Source organism: Alternaria atra (assembly GCF_907166805.1).
Source record: "Alternaria atra isolate CS162 genome assembly, contig: 25, whole genome shotgun sequence".
Lineage (NCBI taxonomy): Eukaryota > Fungi > Ascomycota > Dothideomycetes > Pleosporales > Pleosporaceae > Alternaria > Alternaria atra.
This window is the reverse complement of record NW_025091323.1, coordinates 1918374-1932844: the sequence shown is the minus strand read 5'-3', so window position 1 is coordinate 1932844 and position 14471 is coordinate 1918374. Positions and strand designations below refer to the sequence as shown.

At 49.5% G+C, this 14471-nt stretch overlaps 5 protein-coding genes across 5 annotated transcripts; 3 read left to right on the top strand and 2 right to left on the bottom strand.

The window, feature by feature from the left end:
- Positions 1-484: 484 nt before the first annotated feature.
- On the top strand, positions 485-2027 carry ALTATR162_LOCUS5665 (uncharacterized protein; the record flags this gene model as incomplete). Its single annotated transcript, XM_043313284.1, has 5 exons — positions 485-663; positions 717-722; positions 784-810; positions 869-1573; positions 1625-2027. 5 exons carry the CDS (start codon positions 485-487, stop codon positions 2025-2027), a joined length of 1320 nt encoding a protein of 439 aa, XP_043169219.1.
- Positions 2028-2480: 453 nt separating this feature from the next.
- On the top strand, positions 2481-4172 carry ALTATR162_LOCUS5664 (uncharacterized protein; the record flags this gene model as incomplete). The annotated part of the gene is made up of 3 exons (XM_043313283.1): positions 2481-2865; positions 2929-3161; positions 3213-4172. The coding sequence occupies 3 exons, from the start codon at positions 2481-2483 to the stop codon at positions 4170-4172; spliced, it is 1578 nt and encodes a 525-aa protein (XP_043169218.1).
- An 84-nt stretch (positions 4173-4256) lies between these two features.
- On the bottom strand, positions 4257-5399 carry ALTATR162_LOCUS5663 (uncharacterized protein; the record flags this gene model as incomplete). The annotated part of the gene is made up of 1 exon (XM_043313282.1): positions 4257-5399. The coding sequence occupies one exon, from the start codon at positions 5397-5399 to the stop codon at positions 4257-4259; it is 1143 nt and encodes a 380-aa protein (XP_043169217.1).
- Positions 5400-6120: 721 nt separating this feature from the next.
- ALTATR162_LOCUS5662 (uncharacterized protein) lies at positions 6121-11281 on the top strand (the record flags this gene model as incomplete). The annotated part of the gene is made up of 7 exons (XM_043313281.1): positions 6121-6226; positions 6288-6367; positions 6424-7159; positions 8154-8586; positions 8639-9252; positions 9304-9521; positions 9569-11281. 7 exons carry the CDS (start codon positions 6121-6123, stop codon positions 11279-11281), a joined length of 3900 nt encoding a protein of 1299 aa, XP_043169216.1.
- An 89-nt stretch (positions 11282-11370) lies between these two features.
- ALTATR162_LOCUS5661 (uncharacterized protein) lies at positions 11371-13175 on the bottom strand (the record flags this gene model as incomplete). The annotated part of the gene is made up of 5 exons (XM_043313280.1): positions 11371-11463; positions 11519-11764; positions 11815-12436; positions 12485-12912; positions 12963-13175. 5 exons carry the CDS (start codon positions 13173-13175, stop codon positions 11371-11373), a joined length of 1602 nt encoding a protein of 533 aa, XP_043169215.1.
- Positions 13176-14471: the final 1296 nt, after the last annotated feature.

The window sequence follows — 14471 nt, the reverse complement described above, 5'->3', positions numbered from 1 at the left end:
GCTACGCGTGTGCCAACCCTTTCATCGCCAGACTTGTCAACAATCAAGCCAATCAAGCTATAGGCTTCAGATTGGATTGAATTAATAGCTTTTTTTTTTATAAAGAGTAGATTGACTTGAAGAGCTTGAGCAAGGCCACCTTCTTATATAGGTAATAAGCTAGCCTAATAGAGTAAAGATCGTGAAAATGGAGTGAATTGGCTTGATTTGATTCAAGTTTTTGATAAAAAATTCCTGAGCTTGGCTTGATTAACGAGCGTGATCTGGCTTGATTGTTGACAACTCTGTTCATCGCTCGGACCTTGTACCTGCAGATTCATGACTAAAAGTGACGATCACCCGCGGCAACTACCCACTAGCGCCCATCAAATATCGTTCTGAGAAAAACAAGTACCTATATGGCGCGTCTTACACCCCAGCTTCCCCAACAAATTGGCATTGTTACTCACAGACCTCACAAAACTCCAGAGCTAAAACAATAAAAATGGCGGACGAGAGAGAGCCGTTGCTTTCTTACCATGAGGTGCAGCGTGAAAGAACGGAGCAGCTGCTCGCGCACGAGATCACAGCGAGTGCGCAGGCTAATGAAGACTACCCTATTGATCATGGGAAAGTGGCTTGGATGCAGGTGTTGGGTGGATTTATTTTGTTTGCGAATAGCTGGTGAGTTGTCCTCAAGCTCGGTCAAGGATTTAGAAAGACACTAACAGCTGTAGGGGTTTGTAGGTATTCCTGTATCAACTGCATGTGAGGCATACACTAATTCCGTACACGTACATTTAGACCAAATGCGTTCGGAGTTTTCCAGACGTACGTGAATGCTGGAATGAATTTGAGACATATACTGATTTCATACACCAACATTTAGTTACTACGTTGACAGCCTGATGCCAGAACAAGATGCAGCGCGTATCGCATGGATTGGCTCAATACAGTTATTCTTCACTACCATCGGTTGCTTACCTGGTGGTATGCTGCTTGATCGGGGATACCTCAAGTCTACGATTGCCGTGGGCACGGTCTTGGAACTACTTGGTTTGATCCTGACTTCTTTCTTCAAGAGCTATTGGCCCATCTTCTTCGCCCAGGGAGTGTGCATGGGTATCGGGAGCGGTCTGATGGCGATAGTGCCTGTTGCTGTACTAGCAATGTTTTTTGAAAAGAAGCGGATGCTGGCTACCGGTCTTGCGTCGACGGGCGCTAGTGTGGCTGGTATTGCGTATACGCTCTCGATGCGCTCGCTCTTCCTCAGCGTGGGTTTTGCATGGGCTGTCCGTATCTTCGCGCTCATCATACTGGTTACCAACGTCATCGCTTTTGCGGTGATGCGGTTGCAGCTTCAGTACGGATCCAAGGGCTCCAGCTTCGGCTTTCACCATTTCAAAGACTTGCCGTACACGGTATTTGTCATTGCGTTTACGCTGTTTGTCGCTTCATCCTTCGTACCCTTCTTCTTTATCCAAGAATATGCCATCAAACTGGGTGTGTCGAAAGACATGGCATTCAATCTACTATCCATCATGAATGCGGCAAACATATTCGGACGCTTTGTACCGAATTTCATTGCTGATCGGTACGTTCGCATCATGTCACCTTCATAGCGACTGGACACTTACAAGTTTAGATATGGCGGTGTGAATACCCTGCTTCCCCTTACAATCGCATGCATCATCACCCTCTGCATGCTTCCTCTCGCCCAAGAAATCAACGGTCTCATCGCCATTAGTATCGTATACGGTTTCCTCTCTGGTGGCGTGATCATCATCCCTGGCCCTACCATCACCGACCTCTCGCCCAGCAAGGCCGAGATTGGTGTTCGCCTAGGCCTTGCCTACCTCGTTGCTGCTTTCGGCGGACTGCTCGGCAATCCCGCTACAGGGGCTATCAAGGGGGAGGGCAATGGCGCTGTAGAGAACTTTCAGGGTGTATGGTTTTGCGCGGCAGCCGTTATGGGTGCAGGTGCCGTGGCGCTTGTTGCCACGAGGTGGCTGAAGTTTGGTAGCGCGTGGGCTGTAGGAAGAGTATGAGATTTGGCTGAAAGCATTGGTCTAGGCCTTGGTAAGACATGTCGCTTTCGACAAGGACTCACAACATTATCAGAGCTAGCGAGTTTTATCTACCACCAACTAGTAGTTCAAAAGAGGCTGGACTACAAGATGATTGAACGACAGCTGGTAGTGTGCGAATGCCAGCTTAATGTGGCTTATTTAATCACGACGAATCTTCCACTTCAGGCAGAACTTGCACAATGCAGCCAATGAGCTGTTTCCACCGATCAGATCTCCAATCGTGGTTGCGCATTAGGCTGTATGCTGGAGATCTGCATTAGTCGGTGGCTGCCGTGTAACGTAGCATACGGATCAGGAAATTTTCCCATTACGACTAAGAAGAACAACCACATATCATGAAAAATTGCCCTCAGCTTTCTCAACACCGTCTCCTTCCTTCAGCCAGGCATATATCTTTCGGCGGCAGCTACGATGATTCCATCTGTTGTACTCTCGCTCATCTCCATCCTTCCGCTCACGTATGCTGCTCTATACCACCCTACGCCAGCTCTCTCCTTCCTAGAACACATCCTCGTTGATAACTGGGGCGCATACGCGTCAAACTTCTCCTCCGCAATCACTCCTTGTACACGCTACGTCTCTCAAACCGGTACCATAGGATCGACAAGCGGCCGTACGACAGCGGCACAATGGATGCGCGTCATGTTCCACGACTTCGTCACTGCGAATGTGAGTGCAGGTACGGGAGGTATCGATGCTAGTATTGGTTTTGAGACGGCCAGGGAGGAGAACAATGGGAGTGCTTTCAATGATAGCTTTGCGTTTTGGAGACCGTTTGTTGGGGCGGGCGTAAGTAGTAAGTCCACTTTCGTTGTCGGTGGATGTGTGGTCATGGCAGGTGATACTAAAACGTTGATAGTGGCGGATCTCATTGCGCTGGGCACGGTTATGTCGAATAACTTGTGCGGAGGTTCGCAGATGTCTTATCGTGCTGGGCGCATGGATGCGACAGAGGCTGGAAGTACCTCTGGAGTGCCTGCTCCCGAGACTAATCTCGAAGAGACTTTGCGCTTCTTCGAGCGCGCGGGATTTGATAAGGTAGATGCCATTGGTCTTACAGCTTGTGGGCATACAATGGGATCTGTTCATCACGTACGTACAGAAAAGGCAATTCGGTTGGCTGTCCATTACTGAACCCTGTAGGGCGGTTTCCCTGAGGTTGTAGATGAGAGTTTCGTTACACCCGAGAACACGAATGGCGGTAGCAACTTCGACAGTACACGTGGCGTGTTTGACCCTAATGTCCTCGGAGAATACCTGAATGGAACAAGAAGTAGAGGAGGGCCGTTGGTAACGTCGTATAACGACACAATGAACTCTGACCTCCGGTTATATGAAAGCGACAAGAACGCGACTATGCGTGCCCTCTTCGCTCAAGGAGCAGGTTTTCTTGATACATGTGTCGAGCTTATGAGTCGGGCCATTGATACGGTGCCTGCTGGTGTCCAACTCAGCGAGCCAGTTACAGCAATGCCTGTCAAGCCCATCAATATAACCTACGACTTTGGTGAAGATGGGAGGTTGATGCTCTCCGGAAAGATCAGGATCCTCACACCAGCGAGTACTTCTCCGCCGCCATCTCTGAACCTTCGCATGAACCAATACGAGACGAAACTTGAGCCGGAGGTCGACACTGGAAGTTCAGTCTTTGGCCGCAGCAGCAGCGGATACGGAATTACGTCATACTATCCGCTTTCGTTATCTGGGCGTACCGTTCAATATGCAACGTCTTTCTTGGTGTACGGTCCGAGCATATCACAACAGGCTTTCTCGATCACTAGCCAAGTGTTTATCGTGCCTAGTATGACAGCATTGAGGGGTTCTTCGATCCGTGTCACGATCGCTATAGGTAACACGAAGTCGTGCGACGACCTAACGGTGCTAATTGCGGCACCTTTCGCACAGCATGGCACGTTAGCGCCGAAGATGAGTGAAACAAGCATGGTGATGAGCAAGGCGACAGCAGTGTTGGATGGGTACATACTTTGTCAGAGCCCTGCCGTTTTACAAGATATCCCCACTGGGCTGGTCAGAGTTCAGGCGCTGGTGGGAGAAAAGCCTGTTGACACGCTATTAATCAACGGAGGAACGGCCGGATGGTAAAGTGATTGATGGCATTAGATGCTCTACTTATAGATCAACGCGCGGATATATTCAGCTAGGATTTGTCTCATCATTGGCCTTATATTAGCAGGTCCGCCTCTTCTGCTTATGCTCCTCGTCCTCGGAATGTTCTTCATACTCCGACTGATCTTCGTACTCCGGGTCCGAAGACCTGTAGCCCATATCCCAAACGTCCGTATCTGAATCCACATCGGCACTGTTGTCAGTGACGGCCTTCACATCATCTTCTGATGAGTCCGAAACGTCCAGTACAAGGCTCTCATACTCGTATACATCCGTGGTCTCATCTTCACTAAGATCTCTCATAGGTAAATCGAGCACTTCGGGACCTGTAGGTGGGTTTCTGCAGTCAGCACTACCACAAAGACAATCACTATGTAGCCACTTTGGACCATAGTCTATCGTTAGCTCCTCGTTGATGGTAATGTCGCGTATTGCCACCACATAAATGACCCGGCGTTCCATGCCACATTGAAACTCATGCAATCGCGCATTCGGATTACAAGAGTGATTGATGAACCTTAATATCGACCCGGTATGAAGTGCGTCTAGCGTAGCCGTGGCCTGTGATTCTTGTTTTGTATTACACCCACCGATCGAGATCCTGGTACTATAAGCATCCTCTCCACTGGCTCCGTTGGTCTTGACAGGTATGATGCGGCCTGTATACTCCCCTACAACAGTTGAATCTTGAATCACTTTACGCGCGAAAACACCGTAACCGCAAGCACCGGCTCTTTGTAACAATAGATGGGTAGGCCAGTACTCAGGCCAGTAGTCCTTCCAGGAGCTGTATCCACACCTGCAGAAACCGTCTTCTACTTCGTTGCATACGTAACATTCTCTTACACAATCTTCCGTCTTATCGACATTACCAATAAGATCTTCAATTACTTTGGGCGGCCAGACCTTGCCTATGAAGCCTGGCGGCTTGAGTTGGTCTTGCCAGTCTTCCGCACTGAAGGCATTTTCTAGAGCGACGGAACAATAATGCTTTCCACTAACTATGTAGGTAGGTACTTTGGCGATTGGCAGACCGTTTTTGTCCTGATCGTAAAAGTATAAACGACCTCTCAAGCGTGGGTTGTATAAGTCTTTCAAATATTTAGTAATAACGGCTTGGGTCAAGACCGTGCCTTCCTCTTGCCTACGCTTCGCTTTATCCTGGATTGCGTGGAAGACTTCATGCTGTGTTGGTCGAGGCATTGCTGCTTGGTTCGGTAAAACGAGCGTGAGGAGGAGCTTCGTTGGATCATGGGTATGAGTTCCTTTTGAGTGAGGTAAACCTTTGAATATATATTCGAATCGAGGCGGTGCACCTGGGCACCGTAGGAGAGTAGTACATTATACAGCAATAACATCGTCTGCTCCATCGTGAGTCTTTATGGCTTCGAATGCTTTTACAGTGCTTCTGCACAATGACAACGCAACGTTGTGATGTTTGAAAGCGCGATAAATTGTGAACTCAATGTAGTCTTGATACCGTAGGAACAGTCGTTAGTACGTTTCTGGTATTTCTTTTCGCACGAACTAAACATACCGAGGCTACAGCCTGCAGCATGGGCGTTTCCGGATCTACGCTTGGTTCGGTATATGTCCAGGTGTTAGATTTGGGCGAGCGGGCGATTGGATCACACTAGCGGCGAATGGGTGCGGAGAAATACTGCAGGATAGATGCGGATTAATATATGCTCTGCTCCGTGTCGAAATGGGTATAGCCGGACGATCAATACGTCGAGTATGCTCGGATGTACGCCAAAGCGCGACATGCGACCCAGTCTACCCGGCGCGTTACCATCTGAAAACCGGGGTACAGAGTTGATCACCGTGCTAGGTGCTTCCGTGAAAGTCTGCTTTTGTAATGCTATAAGAAGCCGCATGGTACAGCAAAGTAAAGTCCAGGACGATCAGGTTCATCTCAGTCGATATGATGTTCGCCTCAATTTCTATCTTGCTCTGCGCAGCCGTCGCATCCGCGCAGCTCACCTCAAAACTCACTGAGATAACCGACTTTGGGCCTAACCCGCGTAACAGTAGGTTATAACTGTACGACATGTATGTGAGATACACACTGACTCGTATCCATCTCTGCAGTCTCGATGTTCATTTATGTACCTGCCAATCTTCCACCGAATCCACCGATTTTGGTGTCACCACATTGGTGTCACGGCACGGTTAGTAATATCCCTGCATGATTTGTATATGATACAAATACTAAGTTTGTGAATAGGCACAGCAGGTTTTCGATTATAGACCCTGGGCTTCGCTTGGCGACGAGTATGGCTTCATCTCGATCTACCCCAACACTTCAACATTGAACACGGATCAATGCTGGGATGTTAGTAGCCAGCAATCGCTCACTCACAACGGCGGAGGCGACGCGCTGGGCATTGTATCGATGGTGCGGTGGACTTTGGACAAATACCACGCAGACAAAGACCGCGTCTTCGTAACGGGTACTAGCTCGGGGGCTATGATGACCAATGTACTCATCGGGAGCTATCCAGATGTCTTTGCGGCAGGAAGCGCATGGGCTGGTGTGCCCTTCGGGTGCTTTGCCGGTGACGGCTTCGATGTCTGGAGCGACGCATGTGCCACCGGCCGGATCATCAAGACCGGCCCCCAATGGGCTGCTCTCGTGCGCAATGCATATCCTTCATATCGTGGCTTCCGTCCAAAGTTCCAGACTCTTCATGGCACAGCGGACACGACACTCTATCCACAAAATTTGCGCGAGCAAATCAAACAATGGACGAGTGTATTCGATGTGAGCCAGAAACCGACGGAGATTACAGAAGACATTCCTTTCAAAGGCTGGACGAGGTTTCGGTATGGCGACAAGTTCGAAGCGTATGAGGCGGGTAGTGTGACTCACGATATTCCGACTGATGCCGACACGGTAATGGACTTCTTCGACTTGAAGTGCAGTGGGCCGAGCTGCTTCTCGAGGCCTAGGTCGGGTAACAGTACGTGGTACCATGGATGAGGCGTTGGTCTGTATATACACAACTTTGTTAGCCGCCGGAGTAAAGCTCGCGACGTTCACGAAGAATAGCTCTTAGATATGTACTGGTGCGATGCCGCTTACAGGTCGCAGTGCAAACAAAACGCGAAACAAAGTCAAATAAAGTGAAGACATTACAAAGACATGCTCAGTGACACTGTCGAGACATCGTTGTCGAGAGAGGAATTAGCCATGAAAGAGCGCGTTTGAGTTTCGCGAGAGTCAGGCGCTAGTGTCGCATGACGTCATCATCCAATAACACTTTCCCACCACAAGTGCATTGACACAGCCCAGGAACTGTCACGGAGGAATGCTTGTCAGTTCAGTTTTAATAATGCGAACTCCTATCTAATACAGATGAAGCTCAGTCAAGATACCTGTAGCACGTGAGATTGCTCCGTAGCAAGCTATCGAGCGGATCGCGATGCGGGGAAGACACGCTAGATTCGCGGCCATTGCACGACCACAGGCTTGCAACCCTCATGCATGTTCGGTCCAAAATACCTTACAACTTAAAAACAAAAATATGTTCAGATGTGGCGTCTGCAATCTGCGCTCCCTACAGTACGTGTTGAACGCGGATGGCTTTCACCCGAGCTCGTAGCTTCGACCGACATGCTGGATTCCATTATGGGCTTAGCGACCCCAGATGATCACCTCAGTTTCCTTAGCACGCATTTCAAAGAGGAGCAGGTTGATCCGCCGCATAGCCAAGAGTTGGCGAAGGTCGTATAGCGAAGCTGGAAAACCGTATGCGGTTATAAGCTTTTCTCCACAGGGAGGGATTCCAGTCTGGGGTACTTCCCCGCGCAGTCTTCATTACACCGAAGACAACGTTATAAGCTTTGGATCAAACCCCTTGTAGCTAAGGTAGGTACCTACACCAAGTTTCTAGTCTTCAGCGATGCGGGCCCTCAATCTTTTCGTGGCCGTCTGTGGCTTTTCGAAGTACACAGTGCATGCGCTACTTGAGGAGAGCTTTGTAGGCTTCGAACCTGGAGATCAAACCTTGGACATCGCTGGCGCCACCGTCATAGCTGATGCGGATGATTTTGTGGGTATTCATATTGCGCTCAAAAGCTTAGTGGAAGACTTCGAACAGATCACTGGAACCCGACCCGCGTTCAACAATGTCACAGCCAACTCCACGATTTCAACTTCAGCAACCGGCATCATCGTCGGCTCTGTGGAATCGAGACTCATTCGTCAACTGTCCGCAGAGAAAGGTCTCAGCATCTCAGATGTTGAGGGAAGATGGGAAGTGTTTAAAACGGCTGTTATTGCCAACCCAATAGCTGGGGTAGAACGGGCGTTGGTTATTGTAGGCAGCGATAAACGCGGTACTATCTTTGGTGTACACACGCTCGCCGAACAAAGTGGGCAATCTCCGTAAGTTATCTTCATTGTATGCGTCTAGATATCGATTGATGGGCTGCAACAGATACCATTGGTGGGCGGATGTTCCCACGAAGAAGCACGCCGCTATCTTCGCATTGCCAAAAGCCACTGTTCACGGGCCACCATCAGTCAAATACAGAGGACTTTTCATTAATGATGAAGCGCCAGCGCTGGTCACTTGGTGGGCAGCACAACACAACTCCTCGTACTATCCTCTCGACACCGAATTTTACGCCCACGTATTCGATCTACTTCTTCGACTAAAAGCTAATTACTTGTGGCCTGCAATGTGGGGATCAACAACACCAGCTCCAGGCCACATCTTCTTTACCGATGACCCAGGGAATCAGCAGCTTGCAGATGACTATGGTATCGTAGTTTCTACTAGTCATCACGAGCCTATGCAAAGAGCCACCAATGAGTGGAACGCGACTGAAACTGGGCCCTGGGATTGGAGACTGAACAAAGACAATGTTACTCGCTTTATGCAAGAGGGTATCCGAAGAATGGGAAACAACGAAAGTTATGTGACGCTGGGCATGCGTGGCCCGAGCGATAGTGCGATCGTCGGCGACGACGCTTTGGAAATACTTCGAGAAGTATTTGAAGTAGAGCGTCAGATTTTTAAGGATGTCTTAGGTGACAAGAAAGTGAACCGTAAGTAAAACCACTTCAGATCCAGGTGTATAACATGCTGACAAAACGTAGAGGCGTGGACGATCTACAAGGAGGTCGCGACGTACTACGCGGCAGGTTTGAGCCCGCCAGACGATGTCACAATCATCATGCCTGATGACAATCATGGCCAGATTCTGCGGCTGCCCACTGGTAACGAGACTACTAGGGAAGGCGGCGCTGGTGTTTACTTTCATTTCGAGTACTTTGGTAGACCGCGATCGTACAAGTGGTCGAATACCAACAGCTTGGTCAGTATGCACAATTTGCAAACGAGATCTTTTCCTGACAAGTGTAGCCAAAAGTGTTGAAAGAGCTTTTGCAAGCTTACTGGCGCGATGCGAACCAAGTTTGGGTCATCAATGTCGGCGATATCAAGCCTTTGGAGCAACCCTTTGGATTCGCTATGGATTTAGCTTGGGATGTCTCGAAGTTTGACTTCGACATGATACCAGCATATCTGCGCCTCTACGCCGAGCGAGAGTTTGGTATAGAACATGCGGATGATGTCGCAGCTCTACTGATGGAGTTCAATTACCTCATTGGAATGCGCCGCTTTGAGATGGTCCAACCAGACACATACTCAGTATTGAACTATCATGAAGCAGAAAGGATACTAGCAAGGTGGAACACACTCGCTGATCAAACCAAAACATTATACGACCGGATACAGGAGGATTACAAAGCCGCATTCTACGAGCTAGTGTTTTATCCTTTAGTATCGGGCGCCACATACTACTCGGTAAATGTTGGAACTGGATTTAACTATCGATATGCCATGGAGCGGAGGAATTCGGCAAACGCACTCGCTCACCAGGTCTTAGCCGACTTCGAACACGACTACGATCTGGTTGAAGGCTTCGACACCCTTCTTGACGGAAAATGGCAACATATCATGTCTCAGGCTAAACTTGAAACGTTCGATATCGGAAAGCCAAAGAACTGGATGAATCCGTCTCGCGACATACTCTCAAACCTTTCTTTTGTTCAACTGCGTCAAAACATGCAGTTCTCCGTTGGCAATCTTGGCATCTATGCGGAGGGCTCCAACAGCCCGCTCGATCAGGGTAGATGGGCTGAGTCAATCGATCCATCAATGCCTTTCACCAAATCTCCACCCAAACTTCCGGAGATGAGTCCTTATGGACCATCTATGCGGACTATAGACCTCTTCATGCGGGGCGACTACCGTGTTCCGCTTGACTGGCAGCTCGGCGATATTCCAGTAAATTGGCTGTCAATTACACCAAGTTCAGGCCGACTCAACCAGACCGTCGACGAGCAACGTCTCAACATCACCATCGATTGGACACAGGTTCCGGAAGGATACAATGACACAGTAGAGGTTAGCGTGACATCAACACCATCATTCTATCCGTACTTCGATATCTTGCGTATTCCGGTACAAAACCGCAAGGTACCCACTGATTTCCAGGGCTTCCCGGAAACGGCTGGTTACATATCGATTGAGAGTCCACACTATCAGCGTTCGTCCCTAGGCAATAGTACTACAGACGACACAGTAGCATTCGCTCACGTTCCATATCTTGGCACGCGTACTGAATCTGGTTCTATCGCGATACGGCCTTTCCACGCTGCTCGGGCTTCTCTTGCCGACTCGACCGCGGCATTTGTTGAATACGACATCTATCTCTTCAATCATACCAGTTCCCTCAACGCCACGATCTACATCAACGCTGGTCTAGATACAGACCCCAATCTTCTCATGGAATTCTCTCTTTCTCTTGATAGCACCCCTCAGAACTTCACACGTGTATTGGGTGATCCAAAGGATGCAGGCGATGTGCCACCAGAGTGGACAAATAACGTAATGAACCAGGTGTGGACGAAGAAACTCAGTCTCGGTGAGGCACTGGAAGGAAAGCACACGCTTCGTTGGCAAGTCAATAGTCCTGAGGTCTACTTGGAGAAGCTTGTTTTGGATACTAGAGGTGGGGTCAAGGACAGCTATCTAGGACCGCCGGAGACGATGATGGTTGGGTCTGAATGAGAATGCTATAAGGATGCTCGCATCTGGATATAGAGCGCAGATCGAATACTAACAGACGTCCTCAGATATCTGTTGATGTATAGCTCACCTTAATAAACACTACTTCGAGGCTGCTTTCGAACCTTCGAACGCTCCATGCGCTCAGCACCTTTCGCACGAAGTTTGGCACCGTATATGTATAGCTATGGGATGGGGTCAATCAAGTTTCCTCTAACAGGGAAAAGTGTCTGCACGTACCAGTAGTATCAGTGGTAATCCCACGGCCAAGACTGAAAAGCCCAACAACCCTACACCCCAGTCCAGGCCAAGTTTGGCAAACAATTTCTCTCCAAATAACGGGAAGGCGCCGGCGAACATGCAACGAAGGAAGGATATGGCAGCGACGGCAGAAGCGGGAAACTTGAAGGCATCGATTGCGTATAGTTGCAGCGCGAGCTGGATGTTCATGCCTCCAGCCATCATAAGCATGATAGCTACGAGTGGCTGTCTGGACGTTAGCTCAAGCCTGACATTGGTGTCTGTAGTATACGTACGACGATGAAGTGAGTTCGAGTGGCGGTGAACCCATACATGAACAGCCCACCGACCAGCAATGTCCCACCAACAAGGCAGCTAATGAGTCTCGACTCAGGCTTGTATTTCGTTTGACCGGATGCGGTGTCTCGCTTAAAGATGGCTTCCATGGCACGAATAGTAGCGAATGTACCAACAAGCATACCAATACCAGCGGCACGAAAGTCGGTACCCACAATTCCGACGGAGTGCCCATAGCCGACGCCAAAAACATCGGCGTATGTCACAATTATGAGGTACACGACACCAAATACCACTGAATAGAATAGCGATGCTAACAGCAATGCTGGATCAAGCACAAGGTATGCTAAGGGTCTAATGAACGCGTTGATAAGCGCTGCGGGGCCAGTAGGACGATGCTGAAGATCCAGTACGGTATACAGTTCGGCGCTGAGATTTGTTTTCCGTTCTCTTTGCAGCTTTGTTTGCAGAACCCTTGGTGCGAAGGACTCCGGGAGGAAAAAAAGACCGGCAGTCGAAAGTAGGGCGCTGGCGATCGCGGGTATCCAAAGAGTCCAGCGCCACGAAACGCGCTCCGACATCCAGCCCCCACACACAGGGCCCAATACAGGGCCTAAAACACTGATTCTGGTAAGTAAGGACACTGTGTATGTACCAATACAAACCTACGGGCCAAGCATCACAAGCCCAGATGCCTTTGGACGGGCAGCGAGGTCCCAGACATCCGTAACGAACCCACCAAGAACCGCAATAGAAGCAGATCCACCGAACCCAGCAAACAAGCGGCACACTGAGAACTGGGCAGCAGTTTGCGAGAAGCCACCTCCAAGGGAAAATGCAACGAAGAAGAAGTTGCCAAAGTGTATAGTAGCTGCTCTGCCGTACTTCTCGCTAAGTGGGGCAATGAAGAGCGGGCCGAGAGCCAATGCGAAGAGAAAGATCGAGACTTGCAGAGCACCGACAGTACTGTCAGTGATAGCCAGATCTTTCATGACCAGGTGGATGGATGGTGCGAATATGGTGCTTGCGAATGGGGAGAGGAAACAACAACCTCCCACAATTGCGGTTGCGCGGACTTTCTTAGCGATCGGCCAGGACTGAAGCATGGTGTTAGCTCTCGAGTCGGCACGCGTGTAAGTAAGATTACACGGGGATGTTCTTGTGTATCTTCATCCAGCGCTACAAAGTTGGGATCGAGATGCTTGAGATCGTGGCTGCCGATGAAAATCTTGTCCGGCTGAGAGGCCTGATCTACGAGTAGCTCTTGGTAAACTTGGGCGACAGCCTGTCTTGAAGTTATCCCAGAAAATTCGATATCAGTGGAGTCGTTCGCTTTCGTGTCCCGTTCGGAGAGAGACATGTTGGCGAGAACGTAGTCGATGCTAATGAAGCGATGAAGGCGAAGATGGTAAATATTTGGAGAAAGGGATTTACAAGTAGTTCACAATCTTATATATCCATAACGTTGTGAGTTCCTCTGCGTCTTCTTTCATATAGCCGACAGTCGCCTATCGGCGTTACTCGGCCGCGTTCGCATGGTGTACAGATGGAAGGCAAGACAGTGGGAGGCTAGGTTGGCAAGAAAGAATGATCGAGTTAAGCCGGGGAAGTAATCTAGAATCTTAAACAAGGCCATCTTTCCAGATCGTCGAAGCTCTGCACGGGTTGTTAAGTTATATTCACGCCGGAGGACACGACGAGAACGATTGCTCAGTTAGGTGGAAGGTCTAGCTCGATTGTCTCCGCGGTACGTCTACTGTACATACGCGTCTCTGTCTCATCTTAGCAAACTGGAATGTATCCTTTCCATAGTAATAGATGAGCTCAGTTGCTTCTGTGTATTGCGGTGCAGTACACGTTTGTATCCGCGGGTGTAAGTCGTGTTGAGATCAGGAGGCTGAAGAAGGCTGACTCGCTGATCTTGGATAGCGTTAGCGTGCGGCCCACGCTCAAGTCAACACCGATTATCGCCGGTCGCCCGCATCCTCCTCCTCCACTTTCATGCGTCAACATTGGAGAACCATAAAGATGCTGCGGCCGCATCTACCTGCTTACGTCCGACAGCCTCTTCCGCGAACCTTGAGACCACCATGACGCATGCCCGGAATGTGCAGACATGCACCCGCTGCCATTCAGCCAAGCGCAAATGCGACAAACTCGGACCAGCGTGCTCGCGCTGCAACAAGGCGAAAGCCAGTTGCATCTACGAAGGATCGGCCTTAGAGTTGCCATCACTCGGATCTCCCAGTGGCTCAGAGGAAGCTCTCGATACCACATCTACAACTTCCTCATCTCATTCGTTTGTAAAAAGACGCGCTCGAGCCTGCTTTTCCTGTACAAGATGTCATCGGCTTAAGATCAAGTGCGACAGAAGATCTCCTTGTAGCAGATGCGCACGCTCTGGATTCGAAACAACATGCATCTATACGCATAGAGCTAAGAGGATTGAGAAGGTAGTTTTGCCGTCTTCTATCCTCACCATCGAGGATCCGGAGTTTGTTGTTGCTACCTGGTTTTTACGAAGACGAGGTTCAAGTCATTTTAAAACTCTTTTCGACCGGGTGCGTTTTCCCTACGTTGCTGGCCATAATGTTGCCGAGGCTCTCGGTGGCTCTGCTGTGATCTTCAAATCACGCCTAGATGCCTCCAGATAATG